At 42.2% G+C, this 21,419-nt stretch overlaps 1 protein-coding gene across 2 annotated transcripts in view; it reads left to right on the top strand.

Moving 5' to 3' along the window:
* The window catches only part of FAM120A (family with sequence similarity 120 member A), a 130,727-nt gene extending 121,111 nt beyond the window's left edge, over positions 1 to 9,616 (top strand). For both annotated transcript variants that reach the window (XM_037056231.1, XM_037056230.1), the window contains one exon: positions 7,730 to 9,616. In XM_037056231.1, the coding sequence (XP_036912126.1) occupies positions 7,730 to 8,038 (309 nt within the window). In that variant the 3' untranslated portion in view covers positions 8,039 to 9,616. The remainder of the gene's footprint in view (positions 1 to 7,729) is intronic.
* The last annotated feature ends 11,803 nt before the right edge of the window (positions 9,617 to 21,419 follow it).

The following is a 21,419-nucleotide window of genomic DNA, read 5'->3' as shown; positions in this document are numbered from 1 at the left end:
AGTTAGGGGTTAGTCACTATTCCTGGTTCTCTGTGTACACACAGCTCCATCTCTTCATACATGAAAATGCTTTTTACTATATATATATATTTTTTAAGATAGAATCCTCATGAATTCATACCAGTGTTGTCAATTCATACTGAGGACTATGGTGCTTTCACTTGATTTCTTCGTTGTTATGTCTGTCCTTTCTTCCACACCAAGTCACAACTTCTGGGATTTTCCTGTAGACAGAGCTAGAGGGAAAGAAAGTATACATATGCACATTGTATACGCTGGGTGCAGAAATGTAAACACTCATACTGCTGCCTTTTTCTTTTTTAGAAATATATTTTATTGATTGTGCTATTACAGTTGTCCCATCTCCCCCCTTCATTCCCCTCCACCCTGCACACCCTCTCCCACCCACATCCCCCCCCTTTAGTTCATGTTCATGTGTCATAAGTTCTTTAGCTTCTACATTTCCCATACTATTCTTACCCTCCTCCTTGTCTATTTCTACCTACCATTTATGCTACTCATTCTCTGTACCTTTTTCCCCTCTCTCCTCCTCCCACTCTCTTGTCGCTAACCCTCCATGTGATCTCCATTTCTGTGGTTCCATTCTTGTTCTAGTTGTTGGCTTAGTTTCTTTATGTTTTTGTTTTAGGTGTGGTTGTTAGTAATTGTGAGTTTGCTGTCATTTTACTGTACATGTTTTTTATCTTCTTTTTCTTAGATAAGTCCCTTTAACATTACATAAAATATGGCCTTGATGATGATGAACTCCTTTAATTTGACCTTATCTGAGAAGTGCTTTATCTGCCCTTCCATTCTAAATGAAAGCTTTGCTGGATAGAGCAATTTTGGATGTTGGTCCTTGTCTTTCATGACTTGGAATACTTCTTTCCAGCCCCTTTTTGCCTGTAAAGTCTCTTTTGAGAAATCACTGACAGTCTTATGGGAACTCCTTTGTAGGTGACTGTCCCCTTACCTCTTGCTGCTTCTAGGATTCTCTCCTTATTTTTAATCTTGGGCAATGTAATTATGATGTGCCTTGGTGTGTTCCTCCTTGGGTCCACCTTGTTTGGGACTATCTCAGCTTCCTGGACTTCCTGGAAGTTTATTTCATTTGCTAGATTGGGGAAGTTCCTCTTAATTATTTTTTCAAATAAGTTTTCCACTTGTTGCTCTTCCTCTTTTCTTTCTGGTACCCCTATAATTCAGATGTTGGAACATTTAAAGATGTCCTGGAGGTTCCTAAGCCTACCCTCATTTTTTTGAATTCTTGTTTCTTCATTCTTTTCTGGTTGGATGTTTCTTTCTCCTTCTGGTCCATTGATTTGAGTCCCAGTTTTTTTTCTTCCCATCACTGTTGGATCCCTGTGCATTTTCCTTCATTTCACTTAGCATAGCCATCATTTGTTCATCTAATTTGTGACCAAATTCAACCAATTCTGTGAGCATCCTGATCATCAGTGCTTTGAACTGTGCATCTGATAGGTTGGCTATCTGTTCATCGCTTAGTTGTATTTGCTGTGGAGCTTTGATGTGTTCTTCCATTTGGGATGTTTTTTGTTTTTGTTTTTTGGTCTTGTCTTACTTGTTAGGTATGAAGGGCAGAACCTTAGGTGTTTGCCCAGGAGGGGCAACCCAGTCCCTGGGTTGTGATGCTGTATCTGGGGGTGGGGTCCGAGAGGGAACAGTGGAGCTTGCCCCCCCACCCCCGTCTCTCTCTCTCTCTCTCTCTCTCTCTCTCTCGGATCTCAGCCCCCTCCACTGCTTCCCCAAAGCAAACTGGGCCTTTCTGGTGCTTATTCCCATGTGGGTGGGCTTGTATAAATTCTAGGACCCTGTGGGTCTCTCCAGTGAACTCTCTGGTGAGGCTGGGAGTCTCTCTGCCACCTCAACCCCCACAAGTGGTTTTTTTTTTTTAATTTATCTTTAGAGGGGGATGGAAGGAGAGAGGAAGAGAAACATTAATGTATGGTTGCATTTTGTGCATCCCCTGCTGGGAACTGGCCCCTGCTGGGAACTGGCCTGTAACCCAGGCATGTGCCCTGACTGGGAATTGAACTGTGATTGTGTGGTTCGCAGGCCCGAGCTCAATTTACTGAGCTACACCAGCCAGGGCCCCCCAACGGGTGTTTTTAATCAGTGTTTTGAGGCTTTATTTCCACATGCTGGGACTCTGGGTTGTGTGGTGTTGTCTCCAGGTTTATCTGTATTCAAATGTGGGGCTGCCCAGTCAGCCGCCTTGTGCACAGTGCTTTGCTTCACAATCCTCCTTCTTGCTGGGTCTGCCAGGTGCCACCTGTGCACCCAGGGTCCACCTGCTGCCATCTTGCACGCCCAAGGTGCCTTTGGTACCTGGTGCCACTGCTTTTTGTGCTGTGACACCTCTCCATCCGGTTGCCAGACCCCACCCCGCTTACCAGTCTGGATAAATGTGTCTATTTTATGTCCTTGGTTGTCCGACATCCATACAGTTCAATTTTCTGTCAGTTCTGGTTGTCATTTTGTTTCTAAATTGATGTTGTTTTTTATTTTGGTTGTACAAAGAGGCATAGTGTGTCTACCTATGCCTCCTCTTGGCTGGAAGTCTGCCTTTTTCTTTTCAGTGAAAAACCCTAAGAGTTTATATTAACTCTTTCAATTCAAATTTAGAGCTTCCGAAATCTTACTTAACCTTTACTGTTTATATCTGTATATCTTCCCCTCCTGAGAATTTTGGTTCCTAAGAACCTAGGGGATGATTAACTGGGAATGTGCCATAACTTGTATTTACTTTATCCTACATTGCATACACAGGCAGCTCAGAACAGTTAATACTGCTGTTACCAGCACCATCACTGAGAACAGGTAAAATGTTGGCATATGCTTCCCTGCTCCTGCCATCTTGAAATTTAAAAACAAAATAGCTGTGCTGTTACCATCTGCATGATTTGAACATATAGGAACAACCCGCTTCACACTTCCTTTAGCCTCATCTGTCCAGGTTCTGTACATCTCTGTCGCAGCAACCTGTGTCTGCAGGCCCATTTTATTCTTCTGAGGCTCTTTCTTCAGTACATTCTTCAGGGAGGACTTATGGAAAAAATACTCAATTTGAAAGGGGTTGTTTTCCTAACTAAGGCATACCTTGTAGATAGTGTAGGTTTATTTCCAGACCACTGCAATAAAGTAAGTACCTCAATAAAAAGAGTTGTAATCTTTTTGGTCCTGGAGGGTCTTGCCTTTGATTGCTGAAATTGTAACATCTGTGAAGCACAATAAAGTGGAAAGTAATAAAGCAAGGTATATCTGTACTTGAAAACATTGACTCACATCTCTTCCCCAAGTATCTTACATCTGTGCTATCATTTTCTTCTCTCATAAAGCTTTGCTGTCAAAGGCTGATAATAATCAAATTAGCCCTGGCTGGTGTAGCTTAGTGGATTGAGCACAGGCCTGTGGAGCAAAGGGTCACAAGTTCAATTCCAGTCAGGGGACATGCCTGGGTTGTAGGCCTGGTCCCCAGTAGGGGACACATGAGAGGCAACCAAACATTGATGTTTCTCTCCCACTCTTTCTCCTTCCCTTCCCCTCTTTCTAAAAATAAATAAATCAAATATTTAAAAAACAGTGAAATTGTCTCCCTGGCTGATGTGGCTCAGTAGATTGAGTACCAGCCTGCAAAACCAAAGGGTCGCTGGTTCAATTCCCACTCAAGGCATATGTTTGGGTTGTGGGGCAGGTCCCTAGTATGGGGTGAGTGAAAGGCAACCACACTTGCTATTTCTCTCTTTTCTCTCTCCCTTCCGCTCTCTCTAAGAATGAATAAATAAATAAATAAATAAATTTTTTTAGTGGACTGTACTGGTCTGCATGTAGAGAACTTAAAAAAAAATGATATAATTGTCTTTCCCTCTGAAGTCATTTGCTGTTTTGGCTTAAATGTCCAAATTGTGGAGGTTTTTTTGTTTTGTTTTTTTCTCGTTTTTCTGTCAAAGTTTAGTGGTACACATTGCTACTGGTTGCTTGGGTCAGTGCTCTTTCAAACACAATTTTAAATCTTGTTTTACATCAGAAGGTTTTCTTGAATTTGTAATTTTTTATTTCTGTTCTTTTTCCTTGCTTGTTTTAATCTCTCGTGCTTCTGCTGTCCTTCAGGGTTTCTTTTCAGCATTTGTCATACTCTTGATGTCTTTTTATCTTCCCTTTCTTTTTTTGAGATGTAATTCTCATACCATACAATTCACTTGTTTATAGTATATAGTTCTTGCCCTGGCTGGTGTGGCTCAGTGTATTGAGTCCTGGCCTACAAACTAAAGGGTCACTGGTTCAATTCCTGATCTAGGGCACATGTCTGGGTTGCAGGCCAGGTTCCCGAAAGGAGCACACAAGAGGCAACCACATTGATGTTTTCCTCCCTTTCTTTCTCCCTCTATCCCCTGTAAAAATAAATAAAACCTTAAAAAATAAATAAAGTATACAATTCTCAAGGCCATGCAGTAGTTACCACTAATTCCAAAATATTCATCACTCCAGGAAGAAACTACATACTCATGAGCAGTCCACTGCATGTACTGCATGTACTACCCCACCCCAGCCCAACAACCATGTATCTGTTTTATGTCACAGTGGACTTGCTGTCTATACCTTTCATGTAAATAAATACATGTGTGGCATGTACTGATACTCCATTCCTTTTAATTGTTGAGTAATGTTCTATTGTGTGAATGGACCACACTTTGTATCCATTGGTTGATAGACATTTAGGTTTTTTTTATTTGGGGGCTATTATGAATAATGCTGCTTTGAACATATATGTACAATTTTGGTTTTTTTTCCACCAGTTTTTTTGAGATATAATAAACATAATGTTTAGTTTCAGATATATAACATGATTTGACATTTGTTTATTTGCAAAATGATCACCTCATTAAGTCTAGTTAGAATCCATCACCTCACATAATTTAAAAAGTCTCTCTCTTTGTGACAAGGACTTTTAAGATCTACTCTCTCACACACAACCATCAAATACTCAGGGTAGTGCAAAAGTAGATTTATAGTTTGTATGGGAAGAAATACAAAAGTTAATAAATATTAAGAATAAACTGTTTCATATACAACTATAAGCCTACTTTTGCCCCACCCTGTACAATAGAGCATTGGTAACTGTAATTATCATGTGCAAGTGTTTGTGTAGACACGTTTTCAGGTCTCTTGGGTATATAGATGGGAGTGAATTATCATGCGGTAATTCAGTGTAACTAATTGAGGAACTGCCAAACTTTTTCCAAAGTGCCTGCACCATTTTCCATTCCTACCAGCAGTATCTAAGAGTTCTGATTCCTCTGCATTCTCACTAACAATTTTTTATTTTGTCTTTGAGTTTAGCCATCCCAGTAGGTATGAAGTAGTATCAAATATAGTTTTGATTTGCATTTGCCTATCTTTGATTCTGATTGTAAAAATTTTCTTCCTTTTCACTTTGTTCAGGTATTACAATATTTATTTGGTGTGTTTCTCCTAGTTTAATCTTGATTTTTGGAATAATATTTTTATTTTGAATTCTTTTCTAAGATTTTCACCTCACTTCCTTGCTTTTCTTGGTTTCACCTGTGTATTTCCTGTCCTGTCCTGTCACAGCCTATTTTGAAATCAAAGGAGCAGTCTTGGGACTTTATGGACATGCCTTGGAAATATTTTATTGCCCATAAGGCTGTTGTTTCATCCCTTACTTTCTTATAATGGCATCACATTTAGTTCCACCTTGGTACTTACTGTTGCTCATTTTTAGGTGACAGGAGTCTTTTTGAATCTTGAGGACAGATACCGAAGGGCAGCTTGTCTCCCGAGAGTGTCTTGTCTCTCCCATCTCCGTCCTTGCCATCCTGGTGGGGCTAGTTCTAAGAGTATGTGTGCAGAAGAGGCAGTACTGCTCTGTGCTTGTGGTCAGCCACTTGGTGGGGGGACACCTCACAGTGGCAAGGCTTACTGGAAGAATTGGCTCTAGAAAGAGAGGTACAAGCTGACGTTCCTTCTCATTCCTCTTACATCCTCCATGCACACTTCCATATCCCTGCCCCCCTCCCAGAGTGTGACTGTGGGTAGGTTCCCTAACAAATGGGGCCCTGGATGCAGTTCCTGCAGCAGGCCTTGTGAGGGGGCCACCCTGTCACCACCGCCAGTACCGTGTGCTGCAGGTTTTTGTTTAGTCTAGTGAGTGGACTGTTGCCTGAGAGAGCATGGGCTTTGAGGTTTGAAAGCATGTACTTGAGATCTTCAGTATTATTTTTTGCCCCTTCTTGGTCCTCCTATATTTTATTCTTCCTATATTTTTATATTATTTATTTCAAGGTTCCAAAAAGTGACAGTAGTACAGACTTCTGAAAAAGTTTACATTAAAGTTTCTGAACTCTAAGATTGAAAACTAAAATGAGAAGACAGTGTAATACATGGAGCCCAGAGGGATACATGGTAGTCACTGGTATAGGAGAAGATGTCCCTAAGGGGAGGGTGATGGGCACTTTAAGCCCCACTTTGGGCTGAGCAGACGGCCTTTATTTTCAACCAAGCAAACACCCTGATTCCCAAAGTAGCGAGAACTGGAAGGCACTAGATGCATCACCATTTTATGTTGAAGGGGATGGGATGTGGAGCTGGAAGATCTGTAAGCAGCTACCTGTTCTAGGCCTCAGTTTTCTCATCTTAAAAGTGACCATCTGAAGGTTAAGGCCGCTAATGTTTTCTTCAGCAGCAAGTCAGTCTCTGATGGTGGTTCTCAGCCCTGGCAATGTCACTCTTAGGGGACACTAGATTGTTTGGAGACATGGTTGATTGTCACAGCTTGGGCTGCAAGTGCTTCTGCCTTCTATGGGCAGAGGCCAGTAATGCTTATAACCACCCTACAGTGTACCAGATGGTCCATGACAGAATTGTGAGGTCTAAAAACTTGGCATCAGGTTGAGAAACCATGGTCTAAGAAGATGTAAGCAACTGACAGATCTTAGTCATCTTTACAGATCCTTACAGAGAGGTCTTGTCTTTTCAGGAAATGTGCTGAATCAGTCCCGATGTTCATTTTTTCCAGAGAATTGCTTTTAAATCTGTTAGGAGGGACAGACCCATTCAGAAGAGATAAACCACAGATCTGTTGCAATTATCAGTGCAGACTTGCTTCTTTCTGAAGTTGCCCAGTAATAATTGCTTCATCTTTTCATTTCCTAGTAGAAATGGGCATCCTGCTGCCTGTTACCGGCAGGTGTGCCAGTTGTTGGTCATACGGAGCACAGGCATAGTCTGAAACTTCAGAGTAGACTTAAGGGATGTTTGTTACAATACTTTAAATGGCTTGACGCTATACAAAAGGATTACTTAGGACTCTTGAAGTGGGGATCTCCCTCATCACTCATCGTGATGACATGAACTACAGGGATGTTGAGAAGCAGACACAGAAGGACACCACTGAAACAGGAAAAGCTTCTGCCAGATGAAGGTCAATCAGAAGCAAAGACAGAGTGTGTTATTGCATACATAGAGAATATATAGAGAGCATATAGGATAGAGAGTATATAATAGAATGTATAGAGTGTATGTAGACTTATAGTGTATATGGAGTATGTATGGAGTAGAGAGTACACACACTGTTTTATATTCTATTTTTGAATGTGTAGTGAGTACCATCAAACCTCAGTTAGCACCCCTTCTTTCCAACTGTTTATCAAAAGCTGCCCTATCACTTGTTGTAATTCATTTTAAACAGGGCAAGCCTCCTTATGCTGCTTCAGCAGAAGAAGTGGCCAAAGAACTGAAGTCGAGATCCGGGGAATCCAAGTCCTCTGCGGTGTCTTCAGATGGGTCCCTGGCTGAAAACGGAGCAGTGGCTGAGAAGCTGGCTTCCCAGATGAACGGGAGTGCAGGCGACGCCAGGGCCCCCAGCCACTCGGAAAGTGCCTTGAACAATGACTCTAAGACGTGCAATACAAATCCTCACTTAAATGCACTAAGCACAGACAGTGCTTGCCGTGGAGCTGATGCTCTGGAGGCAGCTGTCTTAAAGCAAGAAGAATAAACTTATTTTTTATAGAGGGTGAAGGATGCTGGAAGGGTAAGGATTTAGGAATATCTGGAGAGAAAGAGAGCCTACAGTTATGTACATTTTTTCCTTTCCGTAAGAGAAAAATGAGGACTTTGGAAATTCGGATCCCTCTTTGATATCAGAGATTTAAAAAACACATTTTTAGTTTTAACCAGTTGTAGTCAAAATGCTACAATAAAACAAAAAGAGAGAAAGAAAATGAAGAGCATTTGACTCCCACACTTAAAATGAAGTACACACAGTTTAAACTGGTTACGACAAAAGCCTATAGTTGTGTTTCTTGAACTATAAAGAAAACAAATTTTGGCAGTCTTTATATATAGCTTAAAATATCATTTTTAGCATTTGGCACCATATGTATGCCATTATCTTTGATTTTGCATTACTGTTCACAAGAAAGCTTTGTTTAAGGCTTTGATTTTATGATTATGAAAGAAATAAGGCACAACCACAGTTTTTTTTTTTCTTAAATTTCATCACTGTTGATGTGGTTCTTTTGTGTTAAAAGAAAAAGTGCAACTATCAAAAGAAAAAAATTATAGAGTAATATTGCCGTTCTGCTGATTTTCAATATACAGTACATCATACATACTTTACAAGCAAGTTAAATGGAGATAAAGTTGAAATCATAGAAGATGCAAATGACCTTTCAAAATCAACACAATGTGTTCTGAAACTTTTTGTGACTTAAATACCATGCATCTGTGATCAATGAACTATGTGGTTTTGAATTGAACGTAGACCATTAGTGCTACTACTTGAGCTAAACTTCTGCATGGTTCATAATTTTTAAAGTGTGTAGTTAATATTATGCATGTTATTGTCCTTTCTTCCATTCTTACCAGTATGTGCCCATTTGCAAAACAAAAATGCTAATAATCAGTAATAGTCCTATAAAAGATGTTAACTCTGTTTAGTCATTGACTGATCTTGCTCTAACCTTAAAATTTTGTGATTATTGACCTCTGTTGCATTTATTCTAAAAAACCCCCAAAATTATCTAGCTGTTTTGAATATCAACATTACCCTGGTGTACTCACTGCTGTATGCATTCTTGTTCTTTGTTGCTGTTTTTATGCCTTCATATTAGCAAAATATGGAATTCTGTGAAAAACAAAAAAAAATCCCTTTGATCTTAAAAAAAAAAAAAACCTTCTGTAGCAGGAATCAAATTGCTTGTTCTTGAGAACTTTCCCATCAAGAATTTAGTAGAAGCAGGTATACTTATATCATTTTGATGTTTTTGTTAATGTTTCCAAACAATGTACTTTGAAATCAGAATCACTTCTTATTCGTTTTCATATAATTCTCCTGATGCTCTTCATCACACATTAGTGATCAGAAATGAGATGTAATTCCCCATCCCTGCCCGCAAGACCTGAGTAGGATCTTACTGTAAGTTGAAGGGAGTTTTGCCCTAACTCATGGATTGTGCAAGAATGAACTGCTGTTGGGTTTGACTGATTGTAGATGGGTTGTGGTGTGGTGTATTGAAGGCTATTGAATGCAACTTACAATGCTTAATAAAAATCTTTATTCTTTTAGTATAAAGTATGGTGTGGCTTTTAAATTCCTTGGATTTTACTGATATTTAATTCAAATTTAAACAGCTACTTAAGAGTTGGTCAGATAAGCAAGATTTATAAATACTTTGTCCTTTGCAAATAATTCCAGGTTTCCAGCTCTAAGGGAACTTACTTACATGCATGGTTAATATGAAAATTATGTTGATGTCTGAATTTCATAGTTACAAAAAACACATTCTCTGATATAGCAGGATTAGAAATTTTTTAATTAATAAAAACCCAAGGAAGAAATAAAGTTGATCTTAAATCATTTTTTAAAAAATTAGCCAAATCCAGTCAATTTTTCACCTAATGTCCCTTTTTGTTCTAGGACCCACTACATTTAGCTGTCGTGTGTCCTCAGACTCTTCTAGTCTGTGGCAGCTTCTCCAACTTTCTTTGTTTTTGGCAACCTTTACAGTTTTGAGGAGTGCTGATAAAATATTTTGTTGAGTGTCCCTCAGCTGGAATTGGTCTGATGTTTTGCTCATGAGTCATCTGGGGTACATATAGTTAACATGACTTACAACTCTTGATTGACCTTGATTTCCTGGTTGTGTTGATTAGGTTTCTTCACTGTAAAATCGCCTCTATCCCTTTCTATCTGCTCTTCAGAAGTGAGTCATTCTATGCAACCAACACTAGAAATGGGGAGCTATGCTTAAGTGTTTACATGAGTTCTTTGGAGTTATTGTGCATGGCAGGTTTGTGTTTTATCCCGCATTTCAATGTACATTTTCACATCAGTGAGTTCTGTCTGAGTGCTTAGCTAGCACAAGATGGTAACAATAGACACAACATGTTTTTACTGGTTCCTGTTCTGAGAATCCACTGTACATCTCTAGTGTACAACCTCAATAATGGTGCTAAAACAGGAAATGCTGCTCTAAGAGCACTCACTAGTCTGGATGTTTTAGCTCATTTAATCCTTCCAACAGTGATATCAGAAACGACACTATTATCACCATCAGAGACGCTTTTTTACCTCATCTGCGGTAACGCGGCTAGAAAGTGGTGGAGGCAGCCCTAAGTCCGTGCTGACGGATCCAGTCCACATTCAGAACTGGGCCTCGTGCTCCCCTGTCCCGTCGGACTGGCCCCGATGAGCCAGCGCTGGGGGATCCACCACTGCAAAGACTACGAGCACTCGCTCAGCTCAGCACGCGGAAGCCGGGCTGGAATGGAACCTGGAGGAACCGGGAGAGACGGTAAACAAACTCGCCTCGGCTCCACCCGCCACACAGTCTCAAGAGAATGCAGCGTGGGCGGAGTCCCTCGCTGCCCGCCGGTTTGCTAGAGCAGAGTCCTGCGTAGGATCCTGCGTAAAATAGGGCGGAGCCTTGCGCACGGGGCAGCCAGTCCTTGCCTAAGGCAGGGCTGGTTTGGGTGAGGGACCCTTCGTAGATAGGGGCGGGGCCCCGTCGAGTCTTTCGCTGCGTGCGCGTGCACCCTCTCTAGCGTCAGCGTTTCTGTGCCTCTGGCGCTGCTGCCTAGGCGAGATAGGCTAAGGCAGTGGTGTACTGTCTCGTAGGCACCCGGAAACGAGTTCAGCGTGTGGAGAGCTGACAGGGACTTCAGGGATGTTGGGGGTGGCCGGAGCTTTTCCTGCGGGGTCAGCTCTGAAGTTATGGTTCTCGGAGCCTGATCACAGAAGACCCCCGCCGGAGAGCATACCGCCTATCCTGGGCAGTGCGTGCCCGCAATCTGGAGCTCCTTGGCCCCGCGGACGTAACCAGACTCCAGGAGCTCCCTCTCTGTGAGCGGACCAGAAGTGCCCTCCGGTAGCACCGTCGCGGTTCCGGGGTGATGGTTACATTTGGAAGGTGATTGAGACGCCTAGGTCACACTGCTCCTCCAATGACCCGTCCAGTTTTCGGTCCCGGTCCCACCGTCGCTCGCGGATAAGGGTCATAGAACCGGAGCCTGGCTGGACAGCCACCTCCTCCGTGGCTGACTGCTCCCAGTTCTGCCTGGTCCTGCTCCTGGCATGGCAGGCCCTCCGGGTCTCTGGGCAGGTCCACCGCCTGGAGAACAGTTCGTGCTTCGGACAGGGTAGGGATAAATGTGCAGACCTGGTGGGAAGCAGAGGGACATGGAGGCCACCATACCTGGCTGGAAACCCACTGGCTGTGCCACCTACATCGCCAGGACCACATCCTGAGAGTGGCAAGGGGCAAGAGGCCCTGTGGGGCCTGGCTGTGGCTTGGACTAATTCTGACCCGGCATTGACCCTTTTTTAATTCCCTTTAAAAAATACAGCTGTCATTCTTTTTCTTATTGCAAAAGTAATGTTTATTGGCCCTGGCCAAGCAGCTCATTCGGTTAGTGCGTCCTCCTGATAGGCCAACGTTGTTTGTTCTATTCTGTCAGAGCACATACAAGATGCAACCAGTGAATGCATAAATGAGTGGGGTAACAAAACTTTCTGCTCTGCTGACCCAGTGGTTCAGTTGGTTGGAGCAGCATCTCCTACACCAAAAAGCTTGCCCTTGGATTCACAGGGCACATACTCATCAGACATGTATGGGGGTCAACCGATTGATGTTTCTCTCCCCCTACCCCCTTCCTCTGTAATTTTAATAAACATGTTTTTTTAAATCAATAAAGTAATGTTTATTATAATAACTTAAAAATATAAGTAAACAAAAAAGAAAAATCAGGAATTCTTTCATCCTGAAATACCCATTAATATTTGCTCTTTATCTTTCCCTTTTCCACGCACTATATGGGTGGTTTTGTTTTCTTTGCATAAAATAATTTTGTCCATATTTTGCAACACTCTTCTCCCACCTGTTATCCTTTTTGGTTGTCTCTCCCTGTCATTNATAAAGTAATGTTTATTATAATAACTTAAAAATATAAGTAAACAAAAAAGAAAAATCAGAAATTCTTCCATCCTGAAATACCCATTAATATTTGCTCTTTATCTTTCCCTTTTCCACGCACTATATGGGTGGTTTTGTTTTCTTTGCATAAAATAATTTTGTCCATATTTTGCAACACTCTTCTCCCACCTGTTATCCTTTTTGGTTGTCTCTCCCTGTCATTCTGTACTGTGCCACAGCTCCCCAACTTCAGGGGCGGCTATAACATGGTGTACCTGCTCATCTGGTATTCACTGTCCATCAGGCTCAGCTCTAGGCCCCAAAGCACAGAGAATGGCAAGGGCCCTTCCTTCATGGTCTGGGGGGCAGGGGGGACAATATACGTGTATACAAATAAGACTATTTCAGACAAGATGAAGGAAATCAAACAAAGTGATAGGCCATTTGGCAGGGAAGACCAATGAGACCAGGGGCAACAAGGGCAGTAGTCTGTGCAGAGAGGGATTAGACTTGGGCCCAGGCTGGAAGCAATGGATGGAGAGAACCCACAAGTGAGGGGTGAAACCACCATTGCAGGGTAAAGGTTCTGAACATGCTGGTGGCCCCTGGAAGGTTGGTGGTCTCCAGGTGGTCATGAAAGGAAATGCATGCCCACCCTGCAGGGGATTAGCATTTTCACCAGAAGGAATCCTGAAGAGTGGAAGGCACTAGGAAGGGCCTCAAGGTCCTCAGTGCTGACGATTCCCATCCCACCTCTTTGCCAAGATGATGGGAAAATTATTTCTGGTTTACATATGCTTCCATTGCCAGCGAGAGTGGTACTTCCTTTCTTATGTTTACTGTGCTTGCAGTTTCTCCATTTTTCAATCAACAGAATGCCCTGGCTCTTGTGATTCTGAAAATGTAGGCCAAGGCACTAATTGAAAGTAATTTACCACTTGTCCCCTCACCCATATCATCACCTGCAAGGACAGGGAGGGTGACAGTCCTTTACTGATGTGGGTATCCAGTGATCTTATTCTGCCCTTGATTCTGAGACTAAGATTGGCTCCCTTTACTCCTTCCATTCCACTCAGTAGGTGAACCTTGCAGAGGCCACTTGGCCTGGAGCTGCCTTTGCTCTCCCCACATGGGTCCCAGGGTGTGGGATCAGGGCTTCCTTCCTCATCCTGTTAGCTTCTCTAACACAGCCTGGGTCACAGACCCAGGGTCAAAGCAGGTTTTGCACCAGGCAACTCACCCTGTGCTGGAGGTTGGACTATGTCTCCTCAGATTCATGTTGGAGTCCTGAATCTAGTCTCCCAGAGTGGGACTTTAACTAGGGTGTTGCAGGTGTGATTAGTTAGGCTGAAATCATGCTGGAATGGGGTGGGCCCTAATCCAACAGGACTTGTGTCTCTATGAAAAGGGGAAATTTGGACACAGACACATACATTCAAAGAGACAAAACAGCCTTGTGGAGATTTGAGTGATGCTGCCACAAGCCAAGGAACTGCTGGAAGCTAGAAAGGGGCCTGAAATAGACCCTTTCTTAGCACCTCTGGAGGGAGTGCTGCCCTGCTGGCACCTCGATCCAGACTTCTGGCCTCCAGAACCCTGAGAGAACACGTCTGTTCTAAAGCACCTGGTCTGTGGTACCTTGTTACGACAGCCCTAGGAAGCTCATAGATACACCCTGCATGCCACCATCCTGATAAGTGCAGATTGTGCTCTACCCAGTTGTCTCTGAACCCACAGAAGACTGCTACAATTTAACTGGGTGTGACTTAGCTCTGGTTGCGTGTTTCTTTTTTCTGGATACCAAAGGGGTGAGCAGAAGTGGCCTCAGCCGAGTTGAATGTAAACAGTCCCATCTGGAATGAACCTGCCTGGGTAGAAAGAAGAATATGGCCCTGTTCCTACAACAGTAGAGGCCGACATCAGACTGAGGGTCTCATTCTCACCTGGTATTTGACCAAGCACTCCTAAACCCGTGCATCTGGAAAGAACGATCCCAGGTCTCCCCTGCATAAAGGTATTCCCAGATCTCCATTGGTTCCTTTGCCCACCTGTTGCTCACTTCATGGAGGGTCTACTAAGGCCAGCACTGTGCTTGCTGCTGAAGAGACAGCCATGAGGAGAACAGAGACCTCCCTCTGCTGTAGCATTTCAACCACGCAGGAAAAGGAGAGTCACATGAAAATGCACAAAAAAGAAAATAAATTTACATGAAAATGCAACGGCAATGACAACAAGTTCTATGAAGGAAAATGAATTGGAAAGAAGGAGCTTCCTAGGGGTGGGGATAAAGGAAGGTGTCAGGAAATCTCTTTGAGAAATGACCTGAAGATTGGGTAAAAAATTACCCAGACAGAACTCTGAGCCTGCTGTTCCCATTAGGGTCCAGCAGCTAATGAAGCAAATAGCTGGAGGCACCCTTGGCAGACATACCTAGACATCATGCTGTGCCCACTCCTGGGATTTGTGTATGTCCATCCCTACAGGCATGACTGACTCCAGTATAGGCTGTGGGAGGGTCATACTGGTCCTAGTTTTTCTGAAAAAGCCTGTTTGCCCCTGTTCTGGTATTTTATTAACAGCACTCTTTTGGATAGTACATTATACGGTCACCTAGCTGAGGGGATTTTGTCTGCAAACTCAGTATTTTCAAATACCACAGGACCATCTAGAGCTGGTCAACAAGAAATGGCACACTTTCATACCTGTCGGAAACAAACAAAAGGCTTCCAAAGTTCCCATGGGTCACTGTTTATTTCAATCAGTTCTGGATCAGACCAGCTAGGACCTGGTACTCCAACAAGGGCCTGATCTTAGAACTCTATTTGTATTCTCTAAGTGGATTCACCTGTTACAAAAGCACACATCCAGCATTGGTCTAGTATCCCTCTTCTGAAACACCTCACCCCACCCCGTCCAGAGACATTTATTGGCTGGTTGTCTTCTGCTCTGGCGTATGAGCTCCTTGGAGGTAGAAAATGTGTCTACCTTGTTTACTGCTATAAAACCTGCACTAGTTGCACACCAACACATTGGATAACTTAACGAAGTGGGAAAATTCTAGAAACACACAACGTATCCAAACTGCTCATGAAGAAATAGAACATCTCAACAGACCTATAACTATTAAGAAGATTGAAGCAATAATAAAAAACCACCCAACGAAGAAAAGCCCAGACCAGATGGCTTTACTGCTGAATTATACCACACACTTAAAAGAAAAGGTAACACCAATTCTTCCTAAACTAGTCCCAAAAATCAAAGAGGAAGGCATTCCAACCTTTTTCATGAAGCTCACATTACCCTGACACAAAAGCCAGACAAATATTCTATAAGAAGAGAAAACTGCAAAACAGTATCCCTTATGAATACGGATGCAAAATACCAGGAAACCAAATTCACATGCATATTAAAAGAATCACACACCATGACCAAATGGAATTTGTTCCTGGAATTCAAGGGTGGTTCAACATCCTTTAAACCAGGGGTGTCAAACTCATTTTCACTGGGGGCCACATCAGCCTTGCAGTTGACTTCAAAGAGCCAAATGTAGTTTTAGGATTGTATAAATGTAACTAGTCCTTAACAGTTAAGTGAGAGCTCGGTGCTTCTGCCAGGTAGAAACAAGGTGACGGGCTGGATAAAACAAGGTGGAGGGGTGGATTCAGCCCGTGGACCTTGTGTTTGCCATCTGTGCTTTAAATCATTAAAAATCTATCAATGCAATACACTGCATTAACAGAATGAAGGGAGGAAAAACATGATCATCTAAATTAATGAAGAAAAAGAATTTGACAAAATTCAATGTTCTTTCATGATAAAAATACTCAACAAAAATAGAAAAAAAATAACCTTTCAACATAGTAGAGTCCATATATGAAAAACCCTAAGCAAATGTCATAATGATAAAGGCAAATAAAAATTTTTTTTAAAGATTTTATTTATTTATCCTTAGAGGGGAAGGGAAGGAGAGAGGGAGGAAATATCAATGTATGGTTGCCTCATGAGTCCCCTGCTGGGAACTGGCCTGCAACCCAGGTATGTGCCCTGACTGGGAACTGAACTGCGATCATGTGGCAAATAAAATTTTTAAAAAGCTTTTCCCCCAAAATCAGGAACAAGAGAAAGATGTCTTACTTCTGTCAATATAGTATTGGAAGTTCTAGCCAGAGTAACTGAGCAAGAAAAAGATATAAATAAAAGGTATTCAAATTAGGAAAGAATTAAACTTCTCTTTATTTATAAATGACATATTACATCACATAACATCATTAAAATTTAGGCTACAGTCCACAAAGAAAAAAAACTGCTAGAACTAGTAAACAAATTCAGCAAAGTTATAGAATACTATATCAACAGACAAAAATAAGTTTTTGGTTCTGGCTGATGTAGCTCAGTGGATTTAGTTTCTACCTGGGCTGCAAACCAAAGGGTCACCAGTTCGATTCCCAGTCAGGGAATGTGCCTGGGTTGCAGGCCAGGTCCTCAGTGGGGGCCACATGAGAGGCAACCATGCATTGATGTTTCTTGTCCTCTCTTTCTCTTTTCCTTCCCCTCTCTCTAAAAATAAATAAATAAAACCTTTAAAAAAATCAGTTTTGTTTCCACATACTAAGAGTGAACAATCCAGACTTCTGGCCAAGATGAATATGTAGGTAGACATACTGTGCCTCCTCACACAACCAAAAGAAGAACAACAACAATTTAAAAACAAAAAGCAACCAGAACTGACAGAGAATTGAACTGTATGAAAGTCCGACAACCAAGGAGTTAAAGTAGATGCATTCATCCAGACTGGTAGGAGGGGCGGAGTCGGGCAGCTGAAGTGGAGAGGACTTGTGGCAAGACAGCAGCAGCCAACAGACTGGGGTGTGCAAGGCGGCACTTGGTGGACCCAGTGAGCTGGTGGATTGTGGAGCAGGGCATGCAAGGCTGCAGTTGGCCGGCAAAGCAGCAGTAGACCAGGTGGTCCCACATTCACGTGCAGATAAACCAGGCAAAACAAAGGGGGAGCAGGAATTCCCAGCCTCACAGAAGAGTTTGTTGGAGAGAGCCACAGCGTCCTAGAACGTACACAAACCCACCCACGCAGAAATCAGCACCAGAAGGGCCCAATTTGCTTGGGGGAAGCAGGGGAAGTGACTGAAAACTGGCAGACAGAGGAACAAGTGCCATTGTTCCCTCTAGGATCCCTCCCTCACATACAGCATCACAACCCAGGGATCCAGGTTACCCCACCCTGGTGTACTTAAGGCTCCACCCCTCACTATGTAACAGGCACATCAAGACAGAAAAAAAAATGGCCCAAATGAAAGAACAGATCAAGCTCCAGAAAAAATACAACTAAGTGATGAAGAGGTAGCCAACCTATCAGATGCACAGTTCAAAACACTGGTAATCCGGATGCTCACGGGATTGGTTGAATTTGGTTGCAAACTAGATGAAAAAATGAAGGCTATGCTAAGTGACATAAAGGAAAATGTACAGGGAATCAATAATGAGGGAAGGAAACTGGGACTCAAATAAATGATTTGGAACAAAAGGAAGAAATAAACATTCAACCACAACAGAATGAAGAAACCAAAATTAAAAAAAAATGAGGAGAGGCTTAGGAACCTCCAGGACATCTTTAAACGTTCCAACATCCAAACCATAAGGGTGCCAGATGGAGAAGAGGAAGAGCAAGAAATGGAAAACTTATTTGAAAAAATAATGAAGGAGCACTTCCCCAATATGGCAAAGGGAATAGACTTCCAGGGAGTCCAGAAAGCTCAGAGAGTCCCAAAGAAGGTGGACCCAAGGAGGAAGGCACATCATAATTACGTTACCCAAGATTAAAGATAAGGAGAGAATCTTAGAAGCAGCAAGAGGTAAGGGGACAGTCACCTACAAAGGAGTTCCCATAAGACTGTCAGCTGATTTCTCAAAAGAGAACTTACAGGAAAGAAGGAACTGGAAAAAAGTATTCCAAGTTATGAAAGGCAAGGACCTACACCCAAGATTACTCTATCCAGCAAAGCTTTCATTTAGAATGGAAGGGCAGATAAAGCGCTTCTCAGATAAGGTCAAGTTAAAGGAGTTCATTATCACCAAGCCCTTATTATATAAAATGTTAAAGGGACTTATCTAAGAAAAAGAAGATAGAAAACATGTACAGTAAAATGACAGCAAACTCACAAGTATTAACCACCACACCTAAAACAAAAGCAAAAACAAACTAAGTAAACCACTAGAACAGGAACAGAACCAAAGAAATGAGGCTCACATGGAGAGTTATCAACAGGGGAGTGGGAGGGGGAGAGAGGGGATAAAGGTACAGAGAATAAGTAGCATAGATGGTAAGTAAAATATAGAAAGGGGGAGGGTAAGAACAGTATGGGAAAGTAGAAGTCAAAGAACTTATATGTAAGACACATGGACATGAACTAAAGGAAGGGAATGTGGGTGGGAGGGGGTGTGCAGGGCAGAGGGGAGTGAAGGGGAGGAAATGGGACAACTGTAATAGCATAATCAATAAAATATATTTAAGAAAAAAGAATGAACAATCCAAAAAGTAAATTAGGAACACAACTCCATTTACAATACTATAAAAAATACCTAGGAATAAAATTAACTAAAAGGATAAAAGACTTGTATACTGAAAACTACAAAATACTGCTGAAAGCAATTAAAGAAGACACAACAAGTGGAAAGATATCCCATGTTTATGAATCATGAAATTTAATATTTAAGATGTCAATACTACCCAAAGCCATCTACCAGACCCAATATAATCCCTGTCAAAATTCCAGTAACTGTTATTGCAGAAATGGAGAAGCCAATACTCAAATTCATATGGAATTGCAAGCCAAAACAATCTTGAAAAAGAACAAAGCTGGAGGATTAGAGTTCTTGATTTCAAAACTTACTACAAAGCTAACATAAGTGAAAGTGTGGTACTGGAATAGAAATAGACATAGAGAGCAATGAAATACAACAGAGAGCCCCAAAATAAATATTGCTCATATGGTCAAATGCTTTTTGACAAGCATGTCATGACCATGCTGTGGGGAAAGGACAGTGTTTTCAAGTGGTGCTGGGAAAACTCTATGTCCACACGCAAAAGAATGGAGTTGGACCCTTACCTCACAACATATACAAAAATTAATTCAAAATGGATTAAAGACCTAAATTTAAGAACTGAAACTATAAAACTCTTTGAAGGAAAATAGGGAAAAGGGGAAGGAAAAAAGAAGATAAACAGATGGTCAATAAGCACATGAAAAGATTCTCAATTCACTAATCATTAGAGAAATGTAAGTCAAAACCACAATAATTATGGAGTTTCAGTGAAACCAAAAAACAAAACACAAACACCACAATGAGACACCACTTTTCACACATTAGGATGGTTATAGTAAAAAATAAACATACATAGGCACATAACTAAACATGAGAAAACAGTAAGTGTTGATGAAGATGCAGAGGAATGAGAACCCTTGTGCACCATTGGTGGGATGCAAAAAGGTGCAGCTGCTGTGGGAAACAGTCCGTGGTTCCTCACAGTTAAAAATAGAACTACATATGATTCGGCACTTCCACTTTTGGGTCTATGCACGCACAAAAGAAGTGAAAGCTGGGACTTGAACAAATGTTTGTACACCCATGTTCTTGGAAGAAAAACTCATGTGAAAACAATCCACCAATGAAAGGATAAATCAAATATTATTCACACACACACACACACACACACACACTATAGCATTATTCAGCCTTAAAAAGTAAGTTCTGACATGTTACAACATGGATGAACCTTGAGGACATTAGGCTAAGTGAAAGAAACCAGTCACAAAAGAACACATACTATATGGTTCCACTTCCATGAGGCAGCTGGTTTCGTCAAATTTATAAAGACAGAGTAGAACAGCAGTTTTTAGGGTCTGAGGAGAGAGGGTAGTGGTGAGTGCTTTTGTTAGTGTTTAATGGAAACAAAGGTTTAGTTTGGGAAAATGGATGATAATGATGACTGCGCAACAATGTGAATGTTCTTAATGCCATAGAACAGTACACTTAAAATGGTTAAAATGGCAAAATTTATGGTGTGTTACCACCATAAAATAAATCCCTGCACTAGCATTCAGTGCACTTTGTTGTGTGACTGAATAAACATGTACTGGAATGTACAGGACTTACTGTTTTCCTTAAAACAATAAGGGGAACAACGGGTCTTGGTCTCAGACACGGCTGGATGCAGAGCACCACAGTTGTGCTGCACAGGGACACCAGGGCCATGGCAGCGTGGGGCCATGTTGATTGGGAGCCTACCTCCTGACCTTTTTTTAAAAAAATTAATTTATTTATTTAGAGAGGAAAGGAAGGAGAGAAGGAGAGAAACATCAATGTATGGTTGCTTCTTGTGAGTCCCCTGCTGGGAACTGGCCTGCAACCCAGGCATGTGCCCTGACTGGGAATCAAACCATGATTGTGTGGTTCCCAGACCCGTGCTCAATCCACTGAGCTACACCAGCTGGGGCCTACCTCCTGGCCTTTGAAGCAGGCCAGGCAACTTTGGGGTGGGCGGGAGGTCTTGAGGCTCACAGACTCCTGAATGCTATGCCCTGGAGAATGGGGCAAACTTGGCCAATGGGTATTAAGGCAAACACAGACCACATGGAGAAGTCACCAAGTTCAGGGCAGCAGAGTTCTCAGTATGCTTGTGGCCTGGACTTCTGAAGCAATTGGCCCTCTGCTTTCTGAGGAAGTTCCCTTTGCTGTCCTTCCCTTCCTTCTGTGGCCTTGCCTGGTCTAGGCCTCTGCTCCCAGTTCACCTCTGTCTGCCCCCCACCCTGGGCTGGTTTCCCCAGGACACTGTGGCACCCTGTCCATTAGTACTTATACATGTGTCACTGTCTCCCCTTACTGCAATATGAGCTCTCAAGGACTATGGACTCCTTAGTGGTCTCCAGAGACTACAAAGCAGCTGCAGAA

Source organism: Sturnira hondurensis, unplaced genomic scaffold, assembly GCF_014824575.4.
Source record: "Sturnira hondurensis isolate 20B ecotype Veracruz unplaced genomic scaffold, ASM1482457v3 Scaffold0008860, whole genome shotgun sequence".
Taxonomy (NCBI): Eukaryota; Metazoa; Chordata; class Mammalia; order Chiroptera; family Phyllostomidae; genus Sturnira; species Sturnira hondurensis.
This window is presented reverse-complemented; position numbering and strand designations above follow the sequence as displayed.